This window comes from Brachionichthys hirsutus, chromosome 24 (genome assembly GCF_040956055.1).
Source record: "Brachionichthys hirsutus isolate HB-005 chromosome 24, CSIRO-AGI_Bhir_v1, whole genome shotgun sequence".
Lineage (NCBI taxonomy): Eukaryota > Metazoa > Chordata > Actinopteri > Lophiiformes > Brachionichthyidae > Brachionichthys > Brachionichthys hirsutus.
In genome coordinates, this window is record NC_090920.1 from 2,635,480 (window position 1) to 2,659,900 (window position 24,421).

The 24,421-nt window shown below is 55.2% G+C and overlaps 4 protein-coding genes across 4 annotated transcripts; 3 read left to right on the plus strand and 1 right to left on the minus strand.

The window, feature by feature from the left end:
• Positions 1-2,083: 2,083 nt before the first annotated feature.
• Positions 2,084-5,126, minus strand: cybb (cytochrome b-245, beta polypeptide (chronic granulomatous disease)). The gene is made up of 13 exons (XM_068756341.1): positions 5,082-5,126; positions 4,815-4,907; positions 4,627-4,737; positions 4,472-4,556; positions 4,228-4,376; positions 3,820-4,001; positions 3,590-3,722; positions 3,413-3,505; positions 3,077-3,330; positions 2,696-2,858; positions 2,468-2,614; positions 2,272-2,396; positions 2,084-2,201 (listed from the first exon to the last, which is right to left on the minus strand). Exons 1-13 carry the CDS (start codon positions 5,124-5,126, stop codon positions 2,084-2,086), a joined length of 1,698 nt encoding a protein of 565 aa, XP_068612442.1.
• A 1-nt stretch (position 5,127) lies between these two features.
• On the plus strand, positions 5,128-13,352 carry LOC137912280 (prolactin receptor-like). The gene is made up of 8 exons (XM_068756629.1): positions 5,128-5,200; positions 9,765-9,903; positions 10,869-11,026; positions 11,749-11,927; positions 11,999-12,152; positions 12,279-12,366; positions 12,474-12,543; positions 12,735-13,352. Exons 1-8 carry the CDS (start codon positions 5,128-5,130, stop codon positions 13,350-13,352), a joined length of 1,479 nt encoding a protein of 492 aa, XP_068612730.1.
• Positions 13,353-14,493: 1,141 nt separating this feature from the next.
• dusp27 (dual specificity phosphatase 27) lies at positions 14,494-19,742 on the plus strand. The gene is made up of 6 exons (XM_068756271.1): positions 14,494-14,508; positions 15,115-15,272; positions 15,350-15,468; positions 15,710-15,941; positions 16,021-16,238; positions 16,588-19,742. Exons 2-6 carry the CDS (start codon positions 15,160-15,162, stop codon positions 19,224-19,226), a joined length of 3,321 nt encoding a protein of 1,106 aa, XP_068612372.1. The 5' UTR covers positions 14,494-14,508; positions 15,115-15,159; the 3' UTR covers positions 19,227-19,742.
• A 1,230-nt stretch (positions 19,743-20,972) lies between these two features.
• LOC137911970 (zinc finger protein 513-like) lies at positions 20,973-24,301 on the plus strand. Its single transcript, XM_068756316.1, has 7 exons — positions 20,973-21,099; positions 21,279-21,493; positions 21,965-22,084; positions 22,187-22,318; positions 22,419-22,886; positions 22,994-23,175; positions 23,351-24,301. The coding sequence occupies exons 2-7, from the start codon at positions 21,454-21,456 to the stop codon at positions 23,948-23,950; spliced, it is 1,542 nt and encodes a 513-aa protein (XP_068612417.1). The 5' UTR covers positions 20,973-21,099; positions 21,279-21,453; the 3' UTR covers positions 23,951-24,301.
• Positions 24,302-24,421: the final 120 nt, after the last annotated feature.

Here is a 24,421-nt window from a genome sequence, read left to right on the forward strand (position 1 = left end):
CCTTCCTCTGCGCTTTCAAAAGGATTGCCAAAAACCTCTATGTCTTCATCGTAACTTCCCTCATCAATGTCGAAAATCTCGTCTAATTGTGGAGGGTCTTGAACAGGAAGGAGCACAGGGAGCGTGCCTGAGGGGACAAAAAAAAAAAAAAAGCAGAAATATTTATTAACAAAGAAGTAGGAAATATTTAAGGTTGACTAAGCATCAATATGAATGTAAAAAAAGTACAACCTGCCAACCCTCCCATGAAAACGTGCACACACCGGTAATGTGCATGTCACTAAGCAACTGACACAAAGGTCATCTTCAACATAGTTCCTCTGCCCCTGTATTTTGGTGGATATTATTAGATGCGACCTTCGTGTGTAACTTGAATTATACCCGTTATTTACTCAATACTTCTCACAGTATTGAGAGAAATGTCCTTGTAAAGATAAAATGGAAGGTTCGTGTTAGAAACCAACCGACATATCCTACTACCATTTCCTCTCAAAAGAGGCACTCGCCACGGTTGTCCCCTATCGCCGTTGTTATTTACACTTGCCATGTAGCCATTAGCGATTAGCGTACCAGAAAAACAATTCAATTCTCTATTAGTGGAATACACCATAAGATATCGCTTATGCGTTGCAATCTTTGTGTCTGACCCTGAGCAGTCTGTCCCGCATTTACTGGAAAGTAATCAACTCTTCTGGGGCTGTACCCGATATACGATAAACTGGCAGAAGAGTGAACTAGGAGCATTTGGAGCTGACCCTGTTTTTATAGATTCCACTCAATTAAAAATCTCAAACACTGTTAAATATTTAGGTATAAAAATCACAAAAAAATATACGTTGCTTTTTCAAGATAATTTAAAGGAAAGACAAGATGCTTTGGAAAAAAAAACGTTGAAAAATGGAGAACTAGTTAGTGTTGATTTTACAGACGTGATTTTACTTTAATTTCTAATCGTTAAAACTCCGTCACTAAGATTTTCCTGTGTGGAAAAGGGAATAAAAATGTCTCACCTTCTTGAACATTGACAAAATGCTCTTCGAACTCTTCCCACAGCTTTGAAATGTGAAAAAGAAATCTTTATTGCTGGATTGTTGTTTTGACAACAATTCTTTCCTGTGGAAAAGTTTATTTTCATATTTACCTCAGAAGGCTGCAAATAAAAAACAACCCATACAATTTATTTAAAATGCCATTTTTTAATTCGATTTTGCATGTCTTCATGATTAAATTACAAAAGCGTTGCTTGTTCCATACTCAATGTTAAAGCAAAACTTGTTTGGGTCTATATTAAAGGTATTTATTCAACTTTGGCCCGTGACTTTGATTCATTTTAAGTTCTGGCCCTCTGTGTAGTTGAGTTTGACACTCCTGCCCTAGGGGGTCGCGGTGCGATGTCGGGGGGGGGGGGGGGGGGCGCCTGTGCTTTTTCTTTTTTCTGTACTAGATTAAAGTGTAATTGCACATCCACTACAGTAGTTGGCAGTGGCGCCCTGATTGTCAGAGTGCGCGCGGGGAGCATTCGCTCTATGGTGTGTTGCCGCGCACACAGTTGTACACAAACCCTCAAGAGACAGCGGGGAGAAATATTTAACGGGGAGGAAAAGAGAGATGGAGATGATAAAACGAAGGAAGGTCTCTTTTTTTTGGGGGGGGGGGGTCGTGACAGAAAATAATTGAGAAGCACCACTTTATTGTCACGGGGAAAACATCCCAGCTGCAGATTCAGAGCGTTTCAGTTTCTGAATCCGATTCTACGCATGAAAGAACGTCGAAACGTTTCTGCTCACGTCCCGCCCCAGCTCTGAGGAAGGAAGGGGCTGTTCTGAAATGAAGGTGTGTCTTCCTGTCGAGAGGGGAAGGGCCGCTCCACGCCATCGTGGCGGGAACGCTGCATTTAGGATCCAGTGTTTGTCACACTGAGCTCCAGATTGACCTCAAAGCGCCCGTTCTGAAGCTGCTGGCTGGGTTTCCTGCTGAAACACGAAACGAAACGGGAAGGAACGTCATGAAAGCAGCAGCGGAAAGCAGAACAAGACACGGGGGACAGCACGGCGAGGAGGAGGAGGAGCCGGCGAAGCTGGGCTCAGAAGTTCTCCTTGTTGAAGATGAACTGGACGTCCCCCTCCGAGTGGGACAGACACTGTTTCTGCAGAGACTCCCCCAGCTGAGGCGGCCCGCACAAGAAGACGCCGACTTTGGTCCTGCAGCGAACGACAGAAGCAGTTAGGAGCAGAAGGACGCCGGGCGCTGCCTCGCCGGGGCGCGCCTCACCCGGGGTGCTGGGCGGCGACGCTGCCGAACTCGTTGTCCCAGTTGGGCTTCCCGTAGAGCGTCTTCTGTTTCAGGCCCGTGATTGGGTCGTTCTCCGCCTCGTGGTGAACGCGGAAATGAGCCGCCTGACACGGGGGGGACACGGGTTCAGTAGAAGCCAGAGTCGAGGGCGTGCCGCTCAGAGGCGTCCCCGTACCTCGGTGTCCTTCCAGCGGGTCAGGTAGATGTTGTAACTCAGGAAGTCGGCCACGCCCCTCTCCGCCATCTGAGCCTCCAGAGACTGCAGCAGGTCGGCGAACCACTCGAAGGCCTGGGTCTCCGGACACAGCCAGTAGAAGTAGATCTGGGGGGTCAGAGGTCAGAGCGGTCAGGCTGTGGCGGGACAGCGTGGGTAGGGGTCCTGCCCCCCCCCCCCCCCCCTCACCTTCTTGGTGAACACGTCCTGGTTGTTCTGGATCCGTCTGTACCACACCGACTTCAGGATGGAGGCAAAGGGGGTCACGCCGATCCCAGCCCCCACCAGCGTCACCACCTCGTAGCGGAACACGTCCTCGCTGGCCGTGCCGAACGGGCCGTCGATGGCCATCCTGCGACCAGAGGGGGCGGGTCATCAGATCGTCACTTCCTGTAATGGCTTCATTTTGGACTCATTTAAAGGCAAAAAGTGACTTTTCTGAAGTCAAAGCAGCAAATTAAGCCCCCCTCCCTGCTCAAGCCCCCCTCCCTGCATGGTGGGATCTCAGCTTCCTTAATGCAGCTCTGGATAAAGCCTGAATGACCCCCCCCCCCCCCCTTGTCTCCCTACTTGGGCAGCTTCCAGGCCTCCAGGGCCTCGGTGGCGTCTCCCCCGCAGGCCTCGTACAGCGCCTGGGTCCAGTCTCCCACGATGCGGATGTGGGCGCTGAAGTAGTCCTCCTCGGGGGCGGAGGTCAGGGTGAAGGGGTGCCACTCCAGCCGGGACACGGAGGGACACTGGATGAAGACGTACTGACCCACCTCCATGCGGAAGCCCTTCCTCTTCATCTGCAGCTCCAGCGTCTTGGAGGGGTGCATCACCACCTGGGGTAAGTAGACAGAGCTCATCCTCCTCCTCCTCCTCCTCTTCCTCATCCTCGGGGTTTCTGGGCTTTGCGACACCCACCTTGGTGATGACCACCTTCTGGTGCGATCGGTAGATGCGGACCAGCCTCTCACACACGTAGAGGATCATGGGGCCCACCACCCACTTCCAGGTCTGGGGAGGGACAAGCGAGTCGCTGATTGAAATCACGCCGGTAGGTGGGGGCGTCCGTCCTGCCCCGGGATCTGAACGACTCACCATCGGGGGGTTCCCAGCAAACACCGGGACAGAGCAGTTGGAGCCGCTTCCCCCCCAGTCCTCAAACTGCCCAGCGCAAACGTTGGGGTCGTTGCTTTTCAGGCTGGCGGGTGTCTGACCTCGAACAATCCTCCTGCAGCCAGCGAGCGTCCGGTTAGCAGCAGCAGCGCTAGCAGACGGCCTCAAGAGCTAATCAATCAATCAATCACAAAGGGGTTTCCAAACCTCACCCAAAGCCGTGGAACACCAGTCCGATGAAGAAGATGACGAAGAGATGGTGGGTGTACCAGAACACCTCGAAGTAGGACCTGCGGATGACCTCCATGGATGAAGTGATGATGAGGATGAGGGCCAACGTGATGGCCACGCCCGTTAGACCGGCGACGGTGGTGAACATGACGTAGGTCGGGTTCTGCACCAAAGATAGAATCATTCTAAACGGGAGCGGTCCAGGTCCAAGGTCTGGCCTCGTCTACCTCACTGAGAAGATGAAGGTCGTTTGAGGAGGAGAAGGAGAACTGTAACCGCATGCGACCCAAACGAGGTGAAAGCTTTTGAGGAAGTGGGCAGAAAGTTCCAGGAGGAAGTCGTGGACAACTTTCGTAACGAAGCCGAGAGGACGGACATGTTGGACTCACCGTCTCATTGGACCTGATGGGATTCAGGAAGGAGGCGTTGTCCCCCGTCCCGATCCCAGACAGGACGGCGGGCAGGAGGCTGCTGTTCCCGTCCAGCTGGGCGTCCATGAAATACTCAAAGTTGAACAAGTGTGCGATGATGTGAACGGCTGAAGCCAAAGCAGAGACATGTCCTCCAGTTAGGGACAGCTGGACACAGGAGGAGGAGACGCTCTACGACCGACTCGCGATTATTGACGAGGACCTGTGTGGAAGGCGATCATGTACGCCACCAGCTTGTGGAAGGCGAGGCTTCGGTCCAGCTGCCGGGCGGCGGTGCGGCTGCAGCACTGAAGGAGGAGGACGAGGACATCAGCAGGGACAGGAGCTCAAGAGCTCGGGTCTGCAGGGACCCGTTACCTGGACGGACCCCCGGAGGAGCGACAGCAGGTTCCGGCAGACGGGCAGCAGAATCAGCAGACAGTTGAAGTTCAGGCAGGCAGCTGGAGCTCGGGCCCAGGACAGGGCGTGCTGGGGGGGGGCAAGAGGAGGCACCTCAATATCAGGATGTTCTATTCTGATCAATAAGAGGAGCAGGTCCGACTCACCCCCAGCAGGACTCTGGTGTAGAACCATCGGTCCACCAGGAAGGCCAGGTAGAAATGGACAAACAGGAAGACATTGATCCCCAACCAGAGCACCTGCAGCAGCAACACAACGTCGTCCGTCTCGCAAGGAGGAAGCGCCGCGCGCGCCGCCGACGTTTACGGGAGTCAGAACCGACGTCCAGCCCGCCGCGTGGCGGCGAGCCGAAGCCGTCCAAGGTGAAACAGGAAGTGGACGAGAGCAGCAGGAAGCACAGCACAGATACTCACAATGACAAATATGGAGAGTCCTTCGTTGGCAGCAAAGTTCCCCATGATGAGGAGCTCCTGTCTGATCGCAGAGACGGCGATGCGTGAGGAGCAGGAGGAGCAGGAGGAGCAGAGGAGCAGTGAGTCAACTCCTCAGGCTGCAGCCTTTAAGAGCAGCGAATCAGGAAGTGCTCCGTCCCAGCTGGGCTCGTCTCCGTGACTCACAGAACGTCCACCGTCCAGCGAGACAGACGACTCTGGAAGCTGATTGGGCCAGGGTTTATCTCCTCGCTATACAGATGATGATGGGCTCTGTCTCCCGCATCAACATCGTCACGGCAACCTGAAACTGGCCTTTCCTTTACGATGTTAACTAAATGTAGATAGTTTTACATTCTCGGATTGTGGAAGAAAGTGTCAAAGTGATCCTCAATCCTGATTGGTTCGCTGTAAACCAATGAGAGCACACAGTTCCATATAAGGCTGAAGAAATGGCTGAAAAGTCCATCATCAAACAGCAAAGGTGACGAAAGGACAAAATGCCCCCCCGAGGCAGCCGTTAGGGAAGCTCCGCCCCCTGCACCGTTGGGCGTCGGTTGTGTTGCGGTCACGCCAGATGACCGTTGAGGAGGAACAGGAAGGAGATACAATGAGTTCGAGGGGGAGGAAGTGACATTTCCAAACGTGAAACAGGAAGGAAGACGACTTTCTACATGACGAAAGATCAAAAGAGGAACACCTGACACCTGAAGGGGCAGGGGGCGGGGCAAGCGCCCCCCCCCCCCCCCCCCTCGCGGGCTGATGCTCCTCTCTTCTGTCATGTGTCGTCATCACCTGTCCTTCATCACTGATGGGCGTTTCCTTCTGATGTCAACAGCGCCCCCTGCTGGTCAGAATGTGCAGCATCACTGGCGCCTCACTGTGGGAGGGGCTACACCTGGCGGCTGGCTGGGCACGTGATCACAAAGCAGCGGCAGGAGAAGTGACACAGGATGACGTAATCACCGTGTCAACAGCCAATCAGGTATTAGCAGAGAACAGACGCGTCACATAAATGTCATCCTGAACACTTTGTGCTTCAATTATTTTCGTTTTAATTAAAAGATAATTTATCAGATTTTCAGTTGTTGGTTTAATTTGTTTGAGGATTTGTTTTTTCATTTCAATTCAAACTCAACTCCTCTTTATTTAATGAATTTGATGTTCTGCAATGTTCTCTGCAGAACCAAAGCTAAAGAAAAGAAGGTTCAGCACACTAAAGAGGTCAAACACCGACCTTTGACGTCATGCTTTTAATGATCTTTTATTATTCTGTTTCTCTGGTCGTCATTAATCATTCTATATTCTCATTATATAATTCTTATTATTTTATGAGGGAGATTTTGCCTTTTTGTCCTCCTAATGGTTTTGCCTCTGCGCCCCTCCTCCTCCCGCAGTGGAAGCGCCTCCGCAGGGGGATCCAGGTCCGAGGCGCTCCTGCTTCTCCTCCTGAGAGCGGAGGAAGGAGGAGGAGCCGGACGGTGACAGGAGAAAAGGCAACATTCCGCTGGCAGCGGCTCCGAGCCTCCACCGGAAGCTTTCACCGTCCAGCGGCCGGTACCGCGCCCCGGTGCCGGTCCAGCGGTCGTCAGACAGCTGATTCGCCCTGCAGGTAAGACTCTCTCCTGAAAGACGCAGGTGCGCCTCCTAGAAAGTTGAGAATCGGTGAAGTTCATTAAGACCATGCAGGAGCGTGTCCGGTGGGCGTGGCTAAAAACACGCAGGTTATCAAAGCCTAATTAAGGAACCGCGTCCAGCAATAATCTGTGACTTATTGTGATTGGCTGTTCTCCATGGCATCATGTGTTCTGGTGCTTTTCACCAGGGGCGTTTCTAAAACCGGAGCGGGTCTGGGGCTCGTGCTGCTTTCAAAGGCATCGGGAATTTTGATAAACAGTTCAGTTCATTGAATAAAGATCTGATGAAATGAAGGCATCCTTAGATTTACTGTAATATAACTGACATTCACTGGTCCTCGTTCACGCGTGTCCTTCAGAGAGCGAGACATGTCCCCCTTCACTGACTGAAAGACTGAAAGACGTTCTATCAAGCCAAACCTTCGTCGGCGTTTTACTGACAGAAACTTCTGTTTGCTGCAACCAAGTCGTGTCCCGAGGGAAGACAAACGGGGCTTCATTAAGTCCTCGTCTCACTTCTTAGTCTCACATCGGCGTCCATCTGACTCTAAATGGAAAAGGGATCCTCCAAGTTCAAATGAACCCGGACTGGTTCACTGTGTGAACCCGGACTGGTTTACTCTGCTATCCCGGACTGGTTCGGGGTGTGAACCCGGACTGGTTCGGTTTGAACCCGGACTGGTTTACTCTGCGATCCTGGACTGGTTCACTGTGTGAACCCGGACTGGTTTGGTTTGAACCCGGACTGGTTTACTGTGTGAACCCGGACTGGTTTACTCTGTGATCCTGGACTGGTTCACTGTGTGAACCCGGACTGGTTTACTCTGCTATCCCGGACTGGTTCGGGGTGTGAACCCGGACTGGTTCGGTTTGAACCCGGACTGGTTTACTCTGCGATCCTGGACTGGTTCACTGTGTGAACCCGGACTGGTTCACTCTGCGATCCTGGACTGGTTCGGGGTGTGACGAATATATTTATTTATTAGATAGAATGTTAGAGTACAAGTACAGTCACACAGTAGCATGTATTACAGTACAAATAACGTCAAACATCCGGTCTAAGAGGAGCATTTCAAAAAAGCCCTTGCGGGCTTGTTTCCGTTGAAAGTGACAAACCTTAGCATGTCTCTGGGACTGTCGTGTTCATGTCTGCAGTCTCAGTGCTAGCTGTTAAGCTAACGCCCATCTACTGGCCCCTATTGGTTACACTTTAACACACTGTTGAAGTGATAACTATTGATCCGTCCTGGTTATCGGATTATATGGGATTGCGCAACATTGGAGGTTCATGCCAAAGGCTGCGTGTGATTGATCTGTGAGCAGCGGAGCATGTGACTCTGATGCTGCTGATTGGTCTTATCAGCTGGACGACGGCTGAAGTCGTGTCCTCCAGGACTGCTGGGGTGAGGTGTGGGGGGGGGGGGGGGGTTGTCACAGCAACAGAGCTGGAGGAACGCCGCATCCATGTTTCTGTCCTGCTGCCTGTCGTCCTCCACGTTTGATTGGCCGATGATAATAACTTTATTGAACAGCTTGAAAGACAAACTGAGTCAGAGGACATCAAGATAAAACAAGAAGACACGCTATAAAGTCCAAACAACTGTCAATAAACACGATCATGAAGCAATAAAAGACGGCGTCCCACGATGAGGAGGGACTCGTCACCCTCGCTGACCTCAGGGACGCGTGTCTCTGACGGTCCGGCGACTCGGGTTCCGGGACCTCAGAGGGAAACGGCCCACGATGGATGGCTCTGTTACCTGGAGTCTGGGAACAGCCTGATTGGTGGAAACCCAAATCAGCTGATTCTTCCCCATCCCCAGTGGGTGGCGTGGAGGCTTGCTCCGCCTCCTCCAGCGGCAGCGATGGACACTCTGAGAATCCATCATGGAATTATCATGGAAAACTGATGCGGTGATTTGTAGGAATGCGTGAACCGCTGTCGGGACAGGCGGTCCAGCAGCGGGCGTCTCATGACTGGAGCCACAGGGTGATCGTCCCGAATCTCCATTCCTCTGTAGATCACATGCTCCAGTTGCTGGTTGGAGCCAGACGTTCAGAGGGACCCGTCCTCCGGTGTTTGTGTCCCGCGTGCTGGACGAGGCGTCGGGATGTGCTGGTGGCTGCTTCTGATTTGTCTGCTCCCCGAGGCGGGCTGCGCCAGAACCGTCTCCCACGAAGCCAGACCCGGTGAGTTCAAGTGCTTTCTGGGAATGATGTGAAGTAAAATTAATGCCTGTCCACTCGATAATGCAGGGGGGGGGGGGGGGTCTGTTCCAGAGTGACGCTTGTTGGTTGGTTTGTAGAAGCTTAAAATAAAAGTATTCTTCAGCCTCTCACCATCGAACCTGAATCTATCAAAGTAAAACAGGAAATGCATGCCTCCCAGGTGTTTCGGCTGAAATGGTTCCTCCATTTCATGACCTGCTTCCGTGCAGGTATCGGTCAGCTTCCTGCGTCTTCTCTGTCTTCTTTTCTGAGAAGCGAGGTTGTTGATTGGGAAGTTCCTGAAGCGTGCTCCAATGCGCTCGGTGGAACACGCAGCGGGACTTTGTTCGCCCTGAGACGGGAGCGCCGTGCATCCCCCCCCCCCATCCCCGTCTCTAATCCGGGACAGGTGGACGTCCTGCTGCTTCCCGCTGCCGATCGATCCTCAGGAAGCTGCGTCTCTGGTTTGAGACGGAGACGACTGCTGATAATTGATTCCCCCTGCAGGTCCGGTTTGTTCTGACTGACCTGACTAGTTCTGGTTCTTTATTGTTTAAATATTTTACTTTCCCGCCAGCAAATGTCCAAAGAGCTGAATCTGCATCAAAAGCACTAACAGGGATGAAAAGACAGGCAGGGACATAATGAGACAGACACAAGTTTCCTGAACGAGGAAACATCTCTTTTTACGTTTCCTGAATGTTAACCCTCTAACGCTGTCTGCTCCTCTGACTGGAGGACACCGACAGGTGTGTGTGTGTGTGTGTGTGAGAGAGTCGGCTCAGGTGCGATGATGTCATGCTGACTCCTGATGTTCCAGGGGGGGGCGGCGACACGATGAGGCCCCACATCGACCTCTGCCGGTCCAGAAACATGGAGGATTTCACCTGCTGGTGGCGTCCAGTGGACGACCGGACCGACGGAGAGCCGGTGGAGTACGTCCTCAGCTACTCCAAGGAGTGTGTACAACACACACACACACACACAGAGACACACACACACACACACAGAGAGACACACACACAGACACACACACACACACACACAGACACACACAGACACACACACACACACACACACACACACACAGAGACGCACACACACACACACACACACACAGACACACACAGACACACACACACACACACACACACACAGACACACACACACAGAGACACACACACACACACACACACACAGACACACACACACACACACACAGACACACACACACACACACACACACACAGACACACACACGCACAGAGACGCACACACACAGACACACAGACGCACACAGAGACGCACACAGACACACAGACACACACACACACACACACAGAGACACACACACAGGGGGATGCATGCACACGCACAGACACACGCGCACACAGACACACACACACAGACACAGACACACACAGACACACACACAGACATACACACACACGCACAGACACACACACACACACAGACACGCACACATGCACACAGAGACGCACACACACACACGCGCACAGAGACACACACAGACAGACGCACACGCAGAGGGGCACGCGCACACACAGACACACGCAGACACAGAGGGACGCACACGCAGAGGGGCACGCGCACACACAGACACACGCAGACACAGAGGGACGCACACGCAGAGGGGCACACGCACACACAGACACACAGACACACGCGCACACAGAAACGCACACACACACACACACAGACGCACACGCATCAGGCTCCACCGTCTCCTCCTGCAGCTTGTTGCACCACAGAAATAATTGTGAGTCGTGATGACATCATAAACGGAACCAGAATCACTTCAACCCAACTGTAACAACAGTAATATGAGCAGGCGGAGGAAGAAGCGGGGCCTCCCCGGGGCGATGACACCTGTTCCATTTCCTGTTCACAGTCGAGGGCCCAGTCAGGGATGTCCAGACTACGTGAGCGCCGGCCCCAACAGCTGCCACTTCGACAGCAGCCACACCTCCATCTGGAAGATCTACTGCATGAACGTGACCGCCGTCTCCGCCCACAGGAACTACACCTCCAGGGAGCACTGCCTGGACGTGGCCGAGATCGGTGAGGCTCCGCCCCCGGTGTTTTAGGTCACCTGATGGAAACACCGGTCAGAGCAGCCGGACGCCGTCCCTCTGGGTCTCCCCCGGTCCAGACCCCCGCCCCCATCAGGTTGTTGTTTCAACCAAATACCGGACTCGAGCAGGCAGAACCGGAAGAATTCCAAATGAAAGGCCGGCGGCAGAATCCAGCGCAGCGGGAGTCCGAGAAGGACCAGCGCCAGTCAAAGCAGGAAGCCAGAGCCGCCTGGAACAGGACAAACATCCAGCCGGGGCCCACATGAAGTCTGTACAACTTTGACTCGGCCCCACATGACGTCATACAACTTTGACATAGACTTTGATTAAGCCCCGCCCACATGAAGTCCGTACAACTTTGACTCGGCCCCGCCCACATGACGTCACACAACTTTGACATAGACTTTGATTAAGCCCCGCCCACATGACGTCACACAACTTTGACATAGACTTTGATTAAGCCCCGCCCACATGACGTCACACAACTTTGACAGACAGAAGTGTTATTTTTGCAGCTGGCTTCTTGGTTAATGACGAGCAGATGATTGATCGTAATTACATTTTGATTCGCTGTTTGGAGACGGACTGCTTGAACTACATCAGGACCAGGACCCGCGGGGGGTCCAGCTTCAGACTGGGTACTCGGTACATACAGTACGTGCAGTACTAATACACAGCAGCAGTAACCTGTTGGTTCTGTGTGTGCAGTTCAGACCGCCGCCCCGGTCGACCTGTCCTGTGTGCTGAGGGAGGCGGAGGCGGAGGAGGCGGGCCAGAACGCGCTGCTGTCCTGGAGGTACCCGGTACCGTCTGACCTGCAGTACGGCTGGATCACGCTGGTGTACGAGCTCCAGTACCGACGCGTGGACGAGCCCGGCAGCTGGAAGGTAGCGCCCGCCGCCCCGCCGCCCCGCGGCCGGCGCCGGTCCGAGTCGACGCTGTTGTTTGTCGTACGCAGGTGAAGCATCCTCTCAGGGAGCCCCGCCTGGAGCTGCTCGGCCTCCCCTTCGGGGACTACCTGGTCCGGGTTCGCTGCCGCTCCCACAACTACGGCATCTGGAGCGAATGGAGCTCCGCCCTGCCGATGAGCATCCCCGGCAGGCCGCCCGCAGGTGGGGGTTGTCACGGCAACGGCCGCCAGTCAGCGATCAACATTCTGCAGTTGGCGTGTTGCTGTTTTCAGCTGATGATGATGATGATGATGATGATGATGATGGTGATTGGTCACACCTGTGCAGGTCAACTCCTGGTGGGGACTCTTGTGTCGGGCGTCGCTGTCACGGTGCTGCTGGTCGTTGTGTGTGTTGTCGTTCCACAGAGCAAGAGGTGGGACACGCGCACACACACGCACACGCACACACACACACACACACACACGCACACACTCCTTATGAGCGGCCGGGTTGAACAGGTGATTATCTTTTCACCTGCAGGTTTAAACGCTACTTTATGCCGCCGATTCCAAAGCCGCGGATCATCGGCATCGACTCACGACTCCTGAAGGTGACGCACACACACACACACACACACACGCACACGCACACACGCACACACGCACACGCACACACACGCACTGGGTTTCACTGCTTTCAGGCTCTCACTCCTTCCTGTCTTCTGGTCTTTTTCTCCTCCGGTGTCTGTCCTCCTTCCCGTCACGCCTCCTCTCATCACCTCTCTTCCGTGTCTCCTCTCAGAAGGGGAAGCTGGACGAAATCAACCAACACCTGAGTAGCTTCCACGGTTACAGCCCTCCCATTCATGCCGAGGAGGCGTGGGACCAGGTGAGCTGTGACGGCGTCTACCTCACCCTGCCGGCTGATCCGCCAGATGGCGAGAAGGACGCCTTGATCTCCCCGTGTGACCCGACTCCTGCAGCCGCCCTCCATCAGCTCGTGACTCCCAAGCCGCCGCCGTACTGCTCCGTGCCGTCCCAGTGGCCCCGACCGGAGATCGTGACGCTGTCAGGGACGGCGTACCACGTGCTGGAGCAGACCAGCAGCCCCGTGGCTGCCCCGCCTCCGGACCCCCCGCCTCTGGACCCCACCGCTTCCACTCCAGACGGCTCCAAACCGGGTTCCTACACCTGTGTGCAGCTGATGAACGAAATCGGCGAGGTGCACCTGGTGATGTTTGAGGAGGCGGGGTACTGCCTGCCCCCCCTGAGGGGCAGAATCACCACGGGGGGGAGAGAGGAGGAGGAGAAGATGGCCGAGTACCAGAACAGGACGATCTGGTCGACAGACGGCGTGGAGGCGGAGCATAGCGAGACGGCGGCTCCTCTGCTGGCTGTTGCCGTTGACGACCAGCGCTGATGCTCAGACGACAGGAAGTAAGCCCCACGCCGGCCTCTCGCACGCCCAGACTTCAGCGCTGTGCTTCTTCTTCTGCTCACGTTCTCATTGGACCAAAACCAGGACGACCATGGGGCTGTGTAGACCAATCAGGACCCGTATTGATCCTGCCGGAACAATCATTCGAACGCGCTTTGCGTCGTGCGCTCGCCGTGCTTTCGTCCAGGATGTTGCCGTTAGATGTCGTCCTGTTAGCGAGACGCTATTGTGCCTTTTAGTGCTTCTTGGTATTTATATAGACCAGCAGCAGGCTCTCCCAATCAACGTGCCTCGTTCGCGTGGGACCGCCCTCACGGTGGGAGGAGCCTAAAAGACTGAGCAGGTGTTAAAGTCTGGAAGCGGCTCAAATGGTCGTTTCACTTTGATTCCTGTTCGATGCAATAAAAAGTGCAAATACGCCCCGCGTGTGTGTGTTTAGTTTCATTTCTGACACACACAACTTTAAGCGAGGTCAGCTGATGCAGCAGCCGGTTAGCTCGTGGCTAACTGAAGAGGGTCGTTCGGGTTGTAATAACTAGTTAATGACAGTTAATAGCGCTATAAATAGACGCTTGGCTCTCAGCTGACTCCAGAGAGACGCCAGCTCCGAGGGGAACGCCGTCCTGTGACCAACACGATTCAATTCATCACTCGACAAACATTGAAATCAACCGGAGCGGTCTCTGCTGGGAACCAGGAGCGCCGGTTTGACCTTCCAGGAGCCTTGAAAGGTCGACGGATGACGATTCGGGGAAAAGCGACTGAATTCAGGGAAATGATGATCGCCCGCGTTCCGACTGCGCAAAACATCTGATCAAACTACAAAGAAAAAATGAAGTCAAAATGGAATCAGAGAGAAACTGTCTGGGAAAAGTCGGATTATTAATAAGAAGCAGGAAAACGACGGGACGGGAATATTCCTATTTATAATGTAAAAGTGTCCCACAATGAACCCCATCCAGTCAATAAAGTTTTAAGTGTGTGTGTGTGTGAGTACAACCTTACTCGAGTAAAAGTACTCAGTTACTCACAGCTCTGGTGTCGGGTGTCTGAGAGGCCTGCTGGGGGGTGAGGGGGGGGGGGGGGCGGGTTTAGTGTCAGACTGACGGCCATCAGCTCGAGACTGATCAGCAGCGAGGTAAGAAGCCACACGCACACTCACCCACACACACTCACACACACACACACTCACACACACACACACACACACACGGTTCACTTTGATTTCATGTTTCTATTTGGGTGGTTTTCTGTTTGTCGTCTGTTTTGGAAGTTTGAAGCTGTTCGCTGCTGATCTCAGGCCGACGGCGTCTGAGGCAGCTGTTGGGTTAAAAATAGACACACAGTCACACGCACACACGCACACACACACACACACACGCACACACACGCACACACACACACACACGTAGCTTGAACTCTTTGGATGACAGGGTTCTATTCGGAGCTGTTTCTCGGGCTGGATCGGCCCTTTCTATAATCTAATGTGTAATAAGCGTTAGTTAATCGGTAATAACGCCCTTGTGTGATGCTTATTAACATTATGCTGTAGTACGAGCACACGGTGTTCATCACAGCGTCCTCAACATTCCTTCGCTTCCCAGTGCGTGTCTTTAACTCTTCATTAAGGACACTGAGGACAAAAGACGCTAACAGCTCCAGGCCGAACGCTGGACATGCTTCTCCGTGGACGGAATTCAAAGAGCAGACTTCACGGCTTGTTAAATTCCTCTGATGTCCACAGAAACAGAAACCCTTCTATCTGCTGGACAGGCGTATCCTGGTTACCATGGCGTCCACCAATGAAAGGCTGGAGCAGCGTGATCAGACGGTTCCTGGTGGAGAGGAGGAGAGGAGCGTCCAGGGGATCCAGTCTCATTACCTGCGCTGTCCGTCCCCCAGGTAGGACACCGCCTGAACAAACGATGAAAGCGGCCGTCCCCAGGCCCGTGATGAAGTGTCCCCCTTCGTCCCCTCAGCTTCTCCGCGGCCTCGGAGTCCAGGTTCTCCGTGATGTCCGGTTCCGATGCTGCGAGCATCTTCATGGAGCCCATCCACCTGTCGTCGGCCATCGCTGCGAAGAAGATCATCAAGGAAGGTGAGCGGACCGAAGCTGGTGCAGCAGCACGCTGCAAAAGAGTCCTCGGCTCATTATGGGATGTGGAGACGGAGACGCTGGAGGAGCAGGACGGAACTGATTGAAGCAATTAGCTGCTACGATTAGCGCCGCTATCAGAATCCAACTCTGACATTATCTCACATCATGAGCGATGGGAAAGGGACAGTTCTCATTCTATTGTCCAACCTTGACGCGTCCCCCCCGGCTGTCTGTCCCCCAGAGCTGCCGCCTCGCAGCCCACATCCCGAGTCCGTCCCGGAGTCCATGCTGGAAAGCGCCGAGCAGCTGATGGTGGAAGACCTCTACAACCGTGTCAGGGACATGATTGACGACCGGAGTCCCTACAACACCCCCTGTGTGCTGGACATTCAGAGGGCCATGGTGCAGGACCGGCTGCAGGCCCTCGGCAACGCCGTGGACGAGGTGTGGCCTAACGTCTTCATAGCGGAGAAGTGAGTCTCGGCGTCTCGGCCCCCCGCCGGACCGTTTTTGTCTTGCTTTGTCTTTTGACGATTGACGAATGTCTTTCAGATCTGTTGCCGTGAACAAAGCCCGCCTGAAGCGAATGGGCGTCACCCACATCCTCAACGCCGCCCACGGGACAGGGGTCTACACCGGCGAGTCCTTCTACGCCGGCTGGGACATCAAGTACACGGGCATCGAGGTGGACGACTTCGTAGACGCCGACATCTCCGTGCACCTTCGCCCCGCCGCTGAGTTCCTGGACGAGGCCTTGCTGACACACAGGGGTGAGGACAGGGGGGACGTTACGGTCCCGGTGGGTCCACCTGAGACCCGGACGTCTTCATTACGCACATCTATTCAGCAGGTGGCGTCGTGTTGACGCAGGACAGTCTCCGTCTGTCCACTGAGACAGCATCGCTGCTTCTCAGAAGTGTGATCCGGCCCCCGGAGTCCGCCTCTGTTCCAGGAAGACGCTAATCTAGCCGTCCCTCAGTCATTAGGACGCAGGCTGCGTCCACTCTGCTTCTTCTTCCCGACTGACGACGTCTGATCTGTCACTTTTCAAGCGTTCGTGTCGTAGAATATTTGAAATCCGAGTGGCGAGACTGAAATGTGCGCCTTCTGCTCCCGCAGGAAAGGTTCTGGTGGCGTCCATGATGGGCGCCAGCCGCTCGGCCGTGCTGGTCGCGTCCTACCTGATGATCTTCCATCACATGACCATCATGGAAGCGCTGACGACCCTGAGGAAGAAGCGCGCCATCAGCCCCAACGAGGGCTTCCTGAAGCAGCTGCGGGAGCTGAACGAGACGCTGATGGAGGAGCGCGAGGGCGACGACGCCGATGACGCGCTCAGCCAGGGCTCCGTCATAGACGCGCGCGCGCGAGCGCTGATCCTCGGCTCGGGGGGCACCGATGAAGAGGAGGAGCGGAGCACGGTTAAAGCACGTTCCATCATGATGGAAGAGGAGGAGGACGGAGCGAGCGTGATGAGCAGCGCCGCGTCTTCCGCGGGAGAACAGAACCGGGCTTCGGCCCACGCTCGGGAGGGCGGAGCCGATGATGACGACGAGGATGATGATGAAGGCCTCATCGGGATGATCCACGAGTGGCAGCGGAGGAATGAGAAATATCAGAGTGATGACTGGTGGGAAGCTCAGCTGAACAGTGACGGCGAGGACGGCGAGGACGGCGAGGACGGCAGGTCCACGCCCAAGGCCCGACCCAGGACGGGGGCAGAAGGGACGGACGCTGATTTGGGCAGCATCACCAGCGAGGACATACAAGCCGTGAGAGAGCAGTTGAGATGCCGCCTCAGGCGTCCCCCCGCTGACGCCATGTCCACCTCGTCCACCTTGTCCACCTCCAGCTGCACGAGCTATTCCGATCTCTGGAAACAGAGGTTGAAGCAAATCGAGAAGGAGGCTGCCGCTCGCTACCACCGGAAGGATGGCGAGGACAGCAAGAGCGGCGCCACGGACGAGGACGAAGGACGACGGACCGTCGACCAGGAGGTGCAGAGCATCCTCAGCGACAGCAGCTGCATGTCCAACTTCTGCCAGAAGAACAAGGAGAAGATGAGTCCTCTGGAGCGTTGGCGCATCAAGAGGATCCAGTTCGGCTGGAACAGGAAAGACCGAGAGGACGGAGAGGGACAAGCCGAGGCCCCCTCCGGTCAGGACGTGGACCTGACAGCGTATCAGTCCTGGAAGCTGAGGCAGCAGAAGCGTCACGGGGAGGAGAACCCGGAGGAGCTTCTGGAGTTGAGTCGAGGTGAGGACTCTGCAACCGTCAAACGGAGACAGAGACGGGAGGAGATCCTGGAGCGAGCAAAGAAAAACCTCGAGGAGAGTCAGTCCATCGGCGGCTGGGAGACGGACAGCGTCCTCAGCGGAGCTACCGTGCCGCTCTCCTCCTTCTGGGCTGGAGCTGGAGTCGCCGGTCAGACGAGCATCGTCCACGAAGACAGCATGTCCACGCTCAGCGGCTGGTCCTCCGTCCTGTCTTCAGCTTCTCGGGCCCGCAGCACGAGATCAGCGGTTCCTCCCGTCCCCCCACTTCCTGCTGTCCAGGGTCCAGCAGGGGAACCCATGATAAATCTCGCCGGCATCCAGAGCTGGATAGCCAGCGTGGTCTCGGAGACCCTCAAGCAGAAGCAAGGGGAGCTGGGGGGGCCGCCTCCTTCGTGTGCCGGGTCAGAACCTCGCTTTGGCGGGGCAGCCAGCGTGGCTTCCAGCCGTGCTTTGGACAATGACAGGGCGTCCTTGTTGAGTGGCGCCTCCTATTCCGGCACGCGGCCCCCGGGTCTTGGAAAAGCAGCGTCCGTCCTCTCTGTTGGGGGGTCAAGCAGCGTCTCTGGCCTCACTGGAAGAGGCTCTGCTCCGGGTTCCGCCGGCGGGTCCACCCGGAACAAGATAACCACCACCAGTGTTCCGCTCTTCAGCCTCTTCCAAGACCAGGTCGACCTCGGGAAACTGGACGCCATGGACAAGGAGATCAAGTCTGAGATGAGGGACAAGATGGATGCCTACGGAAAGAAGAAGATCCTGGAGGACCACAAGCGGAGCACCCTGTACAAGAAGAAGAAGCAGCCGAAGGGGGACGACGATGAGCTGGAGGAGAGGCGGAACCTCGAGCAGGACTTTCTGGGGGAACCGAAGAAGAAGGAGAAACCGGCGAGGTCTCACGGCCTCTCTGGACACCTGAATCTCAGCCCCGCCCTGGAGAAGGATCAGAACACCAGCATCGAGGACTGGCTGGAGAGCGTCAGGCCTCCCCCGAGGAGAGAGCCCGGCCCGTCCGAGGATCTGTACGAGCCGCCGGACGCTTCGGCTTCTGAGTTCGGCTTCTCAGGCGGCATCGATGAGGACGATGAGGAAGATGAGGAGGCGTATGGCCTGAGCCCCAGATACAGGTCCAGGGTGCGTGAGGAGGAGGAAGGCGAAGACCGGGAATATTCCTGCAACGGATTCACGTCGTCTCACGGCTACGGCCGGGTCATGAGGTCACAGGCCGAGAGCGATGACATCACAGAGCGCCACGGGGACCTCTCGGCAAAAGGAGACGTCGCTCATCATTCACGGCGCGAAACCGTGGATACGGAGAGGGTGAGAAGAAGAAGGGAGGACACCGAGGAGGAGGATGTCGAAGCCTTCATCACCCAGACCAGGCAGCGAATCAGAGCGCGGCTCGCCGCCGAGGTCGGCGATGATGAAGTGCTCGCAGCCTGGAGGACGCAGCAGGACGCAAAATCACAAAGTGGACGATCCTTTTAGTTCAGGAAGGTTTCAGAGAAGAAGAGGAAGAAAGCTCCTCCGTGCCACTCGTCCTTCATCTCAACACACCTGGAGGACCGACTCGGATCGGATGCGTATTTGGTCTGGAGCAGGGGTGTCAAACTCAAATACACAGTGGGCCAGAATTGAATATTAATCAAAGCCAGAATTTAGATTTGTTTATTGCTGTAATTCCGTGTGTTTTTGCACATTAAAATGCACAATAAATAGGTAAACAATGTATCAAAATAAAAATAAAGTTGCCACAATATACATAAAACAACAGTGTAAATAAACAACGTCAAATAAAATAAATGGCATTATGGGATTTGTAGTATTAGCGGTGAATGTGCTCTAATATTAATTTTCCATTGCCTCGCGGGCCAGAGTTTGATACCCATGCTCTGGAGAATTAGAAGTCCCTTTTCCTGTAAACTGATGATGATGATGATGATGATGATGATTGTCTGCTGCGTTAGCCGAGAACAGATAAACATGGACGCTGTCTCAAACACACAGTCTGGGTTTCGTGTTTCAATCATTCCTGGATGTGAGGAGGAAACGACTCCATGAAGCCTGCAGGAGCAGCTTCTCGGGAGGCTGTGGGTGGGAGGAGAGAGGAGGTGCAGGAGAGAGGAGGTGAAGCCTCAATGCAGGAGAGAGGAGGTGAAGCCTCAATGCAGGAGAGAGGAGGTGAAGCCTTAAAGCAGGAGAGAGGAGGTGAAGCCTTAAAGCAGGAGAGAGGAGGTGAAGCCTGAAAGCAGGAGAGAGGAGGTGAAGCCTCAATGCAGGAGAGAGGAGGTGAAGCCTTAAAGCAGGAGAGAGGAGGTGAAGCCTCAATGCAGGAGAGAGGAGGTGAAGCCTCAATGCAGGAGAGAGGAGGTGAAGCCTCAATGCAGGAGAGAGGAGGTGAAGCCTTAAAGCAGGAGAGAGGAGGTGAAGCCTCAATGCAGGAGAGAGGAGGTGAAGCCTCAATGCAGGAGAGAGGAGGTGAAGCCTCAATGATGTACGAAGGACTTTCAACGGAAACAAGCCCGCAAGGGCTTTTTTGAAATGCTCCTCTTAGACAGGATGTTTGACGTTATTTGTACTGTAATACATGCTACTGTGTGACTGTACTTGTACTCTAACATTCTATCTAATAAATATATTCATCATCATCAATGATAAAGTCCAACTTGAGATGGAAGAAAAGCTCCTTCTTTGGTGATCAATGTCCTGGTGGTGACTCATGAGCATTAAATCAATAAAACAATTACTTGATTAATATTTCAGTAGAACTTCATGCATCTACTTGATGGATAATCACATCCTGAGAACCACCAGCGTATTATTTGAATGTGTTAAACCTTTCCGGTCCTGGTCTCCGAACCTTGGCTGCGCGCGCACACATACACATCTCACAACAAATGGAATTACATTAAACAAGAAAAGAAAAGCGGAAAATATATGAATCCATATGTACATACATGTGTACTTTACCAAAATATAAATGTAAGAAAATATACAATGTTTTTTTAGTTAAATCTCTCCAGAATCGCATTAATGGTTTAAGGACTACATGTCCCACAACCCTCTACGCATGACACTGACGTCATTGTTAGCCCGTATCCAGCGGAAGCTTTGAATCCAATATTTTGTGGGTCAATCTTAACCTGCCTCTGATTGGCTGGTTCCCCGGGTGCCTGGGTTGGTATAGCACGAGGGCTGCTGATTGGCTAAGCTTAACCAGTCAGAGGCAGGGGAGGGCGGGACATCGTCCCTAAATGCACCGCCCGGTGTTACTGAGCTTCGAGTCCGGTGCGTTTTACAACAAAATACTATTTTAGAAACAGCCAGCAACGATTTGCTGTCATTTATGACGTCATCGCAGGTAGGCGCGTGCGCCGGCTCGCATCTTTGAACATGTGTGTGTTTCATAAAAGGTTTAGGGCTCTGATGTTGACGTTTGCTAGCTAGCTAGTTTGCTAACAAGATGGCTTCAACTGTTTACTGTGAAACAACAGCGACGACAGCGCTAACTTTAAGGTGCCGCGTGTTCGCCCCCCTCAGGCAGCGATGACGCCGCCGCCTTCACCGTCCGTTGGAGGAAGAGGAAGAGGAAGAGGAAGGAGGTGATGATGATGATGACGACATGCAGCTAGCTAGCTGCCCGGCTGGCTGACGGACACACGGACCTCAGCGTCGCCCGACAACAGGAGCAGGACTCGGGACGACGCGGGACAAAATGCCGCGGAGGAAACAATCCAACCCGCAGCCGGTGAAACGTGAGTCTCCTCCCGGGGCGCCGGTCCCCGTCCCGGGTTCGGTACGGCGGCTCTTCTGCCCTCTTTACGGCGCTTGGTTAGAACCGGTCCGGCGTATTGACCGTTCAGGCTGGGCCCTTCCTCCGCGGAGAGGAAGACTGCTGAGACCCAGATGTGTCGCGTCTTATCTCTTCCTGAAGGTTGTGGCTCTTCCTGTCTCCACTTCCTGTCTCTTCTTTGTGCTCTGGACTCTGTGTCTCCACCGTCTCGCTGTAACGCGTCCGGTTTCTACCCCCCCTGTGGTCGTCGCGTCGACGGAACGGGTCGGATGCGTCCCGTTTTAACGCTGGATCCAGAACCCTGACCCGTCTTCCTCTCTGTCCGCCTCACTGACTTCCTCTGCGCCTGTTTCCTCCCCACCTCCTTCACCGTGTGTGTGTGTGTGTGTGTGTGTGTGTGTGTGTGTGTGCGTGCGCGCTACACTTGGTCCAGTGGGTCTGGAGGACGGGCTGGTGTGCGACCCGGAGTGTCTGGTTCTGGAGAGCGACTTCCTGCTGAACGGAGAGCTGGAGTTTGAAGACTCTGACATCCTGGGCCTGGATCGAGAGGGGGGTCGGTCTCTCTCACACACACACACACACACACACACACACACACACACACGTCATTCAGGGGCGGGGCCGCGTTTAATCTCCGCCTCCGCACATTCCTCAGGTGTGACCGTCTTCTCCCTGAGTGTGGAGGACGACTCGGCACCAACAGGCTCCGCCTTCCCGGCCTTCCTTTCCTGTAAAGGGTGTGGTCAACTCCTGGGAGACGTGCCTCTGGGGGCGGGCTTAGATCTCGGTAACTCCTCCCGTTCATAAATGTCTGTTTTTTTGTTTTCTTTGGTTATTTTTGCCGTGTGAGCTGTGAAACTCTCTGACGCGGTTCTGATCTGTTCCAGGTGTGGGCCTGGACCTGGGGGCGGAGCTACATTGTCTGACCTGTGAGGAACGCCTGCAGCGTGACGCCGAGGTCGACTCCTCCCGGGCGGCGGGTTTGAATCCGGGTGGCGGCTCCGAGGGTGGCGATCTCCTCCGGCCCAAAGCGTTCTCCTGCTCGCTCTGCTCCTTCTCCTCGCGCTACTCCAACCACCTGAAGCGCCACATGAGGACCCACGACGGCCAGAAGCCGTACCGCTGCCCCGCCTGCCCCTACGCCTCGGCCCAGCTGGTCAACCTGCAGCGCCACGCCCGCACCCACACCGGGGAGAAGCCCTACCGCTGCCACCAGTGCAGCTACGCCTGCAACTCCCGGGGCAACCTGCGGAGGCATCAGCGCATGCACGCGCAGGAGCGGCCGCAGCGGAGGGACAAGGAGAAGCGCCGGGGGAGGAGGAGGAGAAGAGCCGGCGGCGGCGGCGTGGACGGAGGTAACCGACGCCCGCGGTCGAGTTCAGGGTCCAGAGTCCCGGTCGGGAAGTCCAGCATCGCAGGAAGTGTCTGTCCTTCATAACGCCGATGACCTTTCACCCTGCAGTGGTGTCGGACCTGACCCTACGGGTGTCCCAGGACTCGGGCTTCCTGGGGGGGCTCGGCTCGCCCTCCGCCCCGCTGCCAGTCCTGCTGTTCCCCCTCTGCTGCCGGCTGTGTGGCCTCACCCTGGAGGAGGCGGACCTGGAGGGGGGGAAGGCCGAGGAGGAGGAGGAGGAGGGAGGACAGGTACGTTTCCTCTGTGGTCCGTTTCCATGGTGATGAGAGACTTCTGATTATCAGTGTAAACGGGACCGGTAACGTCTTTACCGTAGACCCACAGAAGCTTTCGTTGTCCAATCAGAGGCCAGCGTTTGATCCTCAGATCCAACATGTGACCTTTGACCTCTCTGTGGCCCTTCAGGTGTGTCGCCGCTGCTCCGTGGGCCCGCCGTCCAAAGGCGGATCCGGGGCCCCCTGCGGCGCGACCGTCTCACGGGGGCCCCGGCGGGGTCGCCGCGGCGCCAAGCTGTTTCGCTGCCCCCGCTGCCCCTTCCTGTCCCGCTACCCCAACCACCTGAGCCGCCACGCCCACACCCACTCGGGGGAGAAGCCCCACCCCTGCCCACACTGCCCCTACACCTCCTCCCACCTGGACAACCTGAAGCGCCACCTGCGGGTGCACACGGGCGAGAAGCCGTACCAGTGCCCGTCCTGCAGCTACGCCTGCGGGAACCTGGCCAACCTGCGGCGCCACGAGCGCATCCACTCGGGCGCCAAGCCCTTCCACTGCGGCGTCTGCGGCTACTCCTGCAACCAGAGCATGAACCTGAAGCGCCACATGCTGCGGCACACGGGCGAGAAGCCGTACGCCTGCGCCGAGTGCGGCTACACCACGGGCCACTGGGACAACTACAAACGCCACCAGCGGAAACACGGGCACAACACGGACAGCTGGGACAAGCACGCCCCCGTCGGCTGGGGCGGGGGCGCCCAGGAGGGGCGGGAGCAGGGCGGGCGCTAGATGGGTGTGTGTGTGTGATGCGGTTCCAGGAAGTAGAACCGCTGTTTCTAACAACCATCGCTGTGAATGTAGCAGGGGACGGCGGACGCTAACCGAAGTTAGCTTCAGCTAGCATCGTGTTACGGCCTTCAGTCATTACGCCGATATTCCTGGTTTTTACGTAGCGACACTGAATGTTGGGGAAAATCCCAAAGAATATTTTCACTGACTTGTTTCTGAAGTGGGAGGAGGGCCACGCTGCAGTTAGCCTAGCTTAGCATCAAGGTCTGTGCTGTCGTACGTTTGACCTGACATCAAGATGGAAGCGTTTGTTCAGTGCCTTACCGCCAATAAAGCGTCCGATGCCGCTGAGCCGAGTCCTCTTCCTCTTTCGCACTCCTCCTCCAGGAAACTCACCTGGAGGGGGGTGGGGCCAAGAGGCAGAATGATATAATCACCCAATCAAAAAGAAATGCACAAATTAGCGATGCT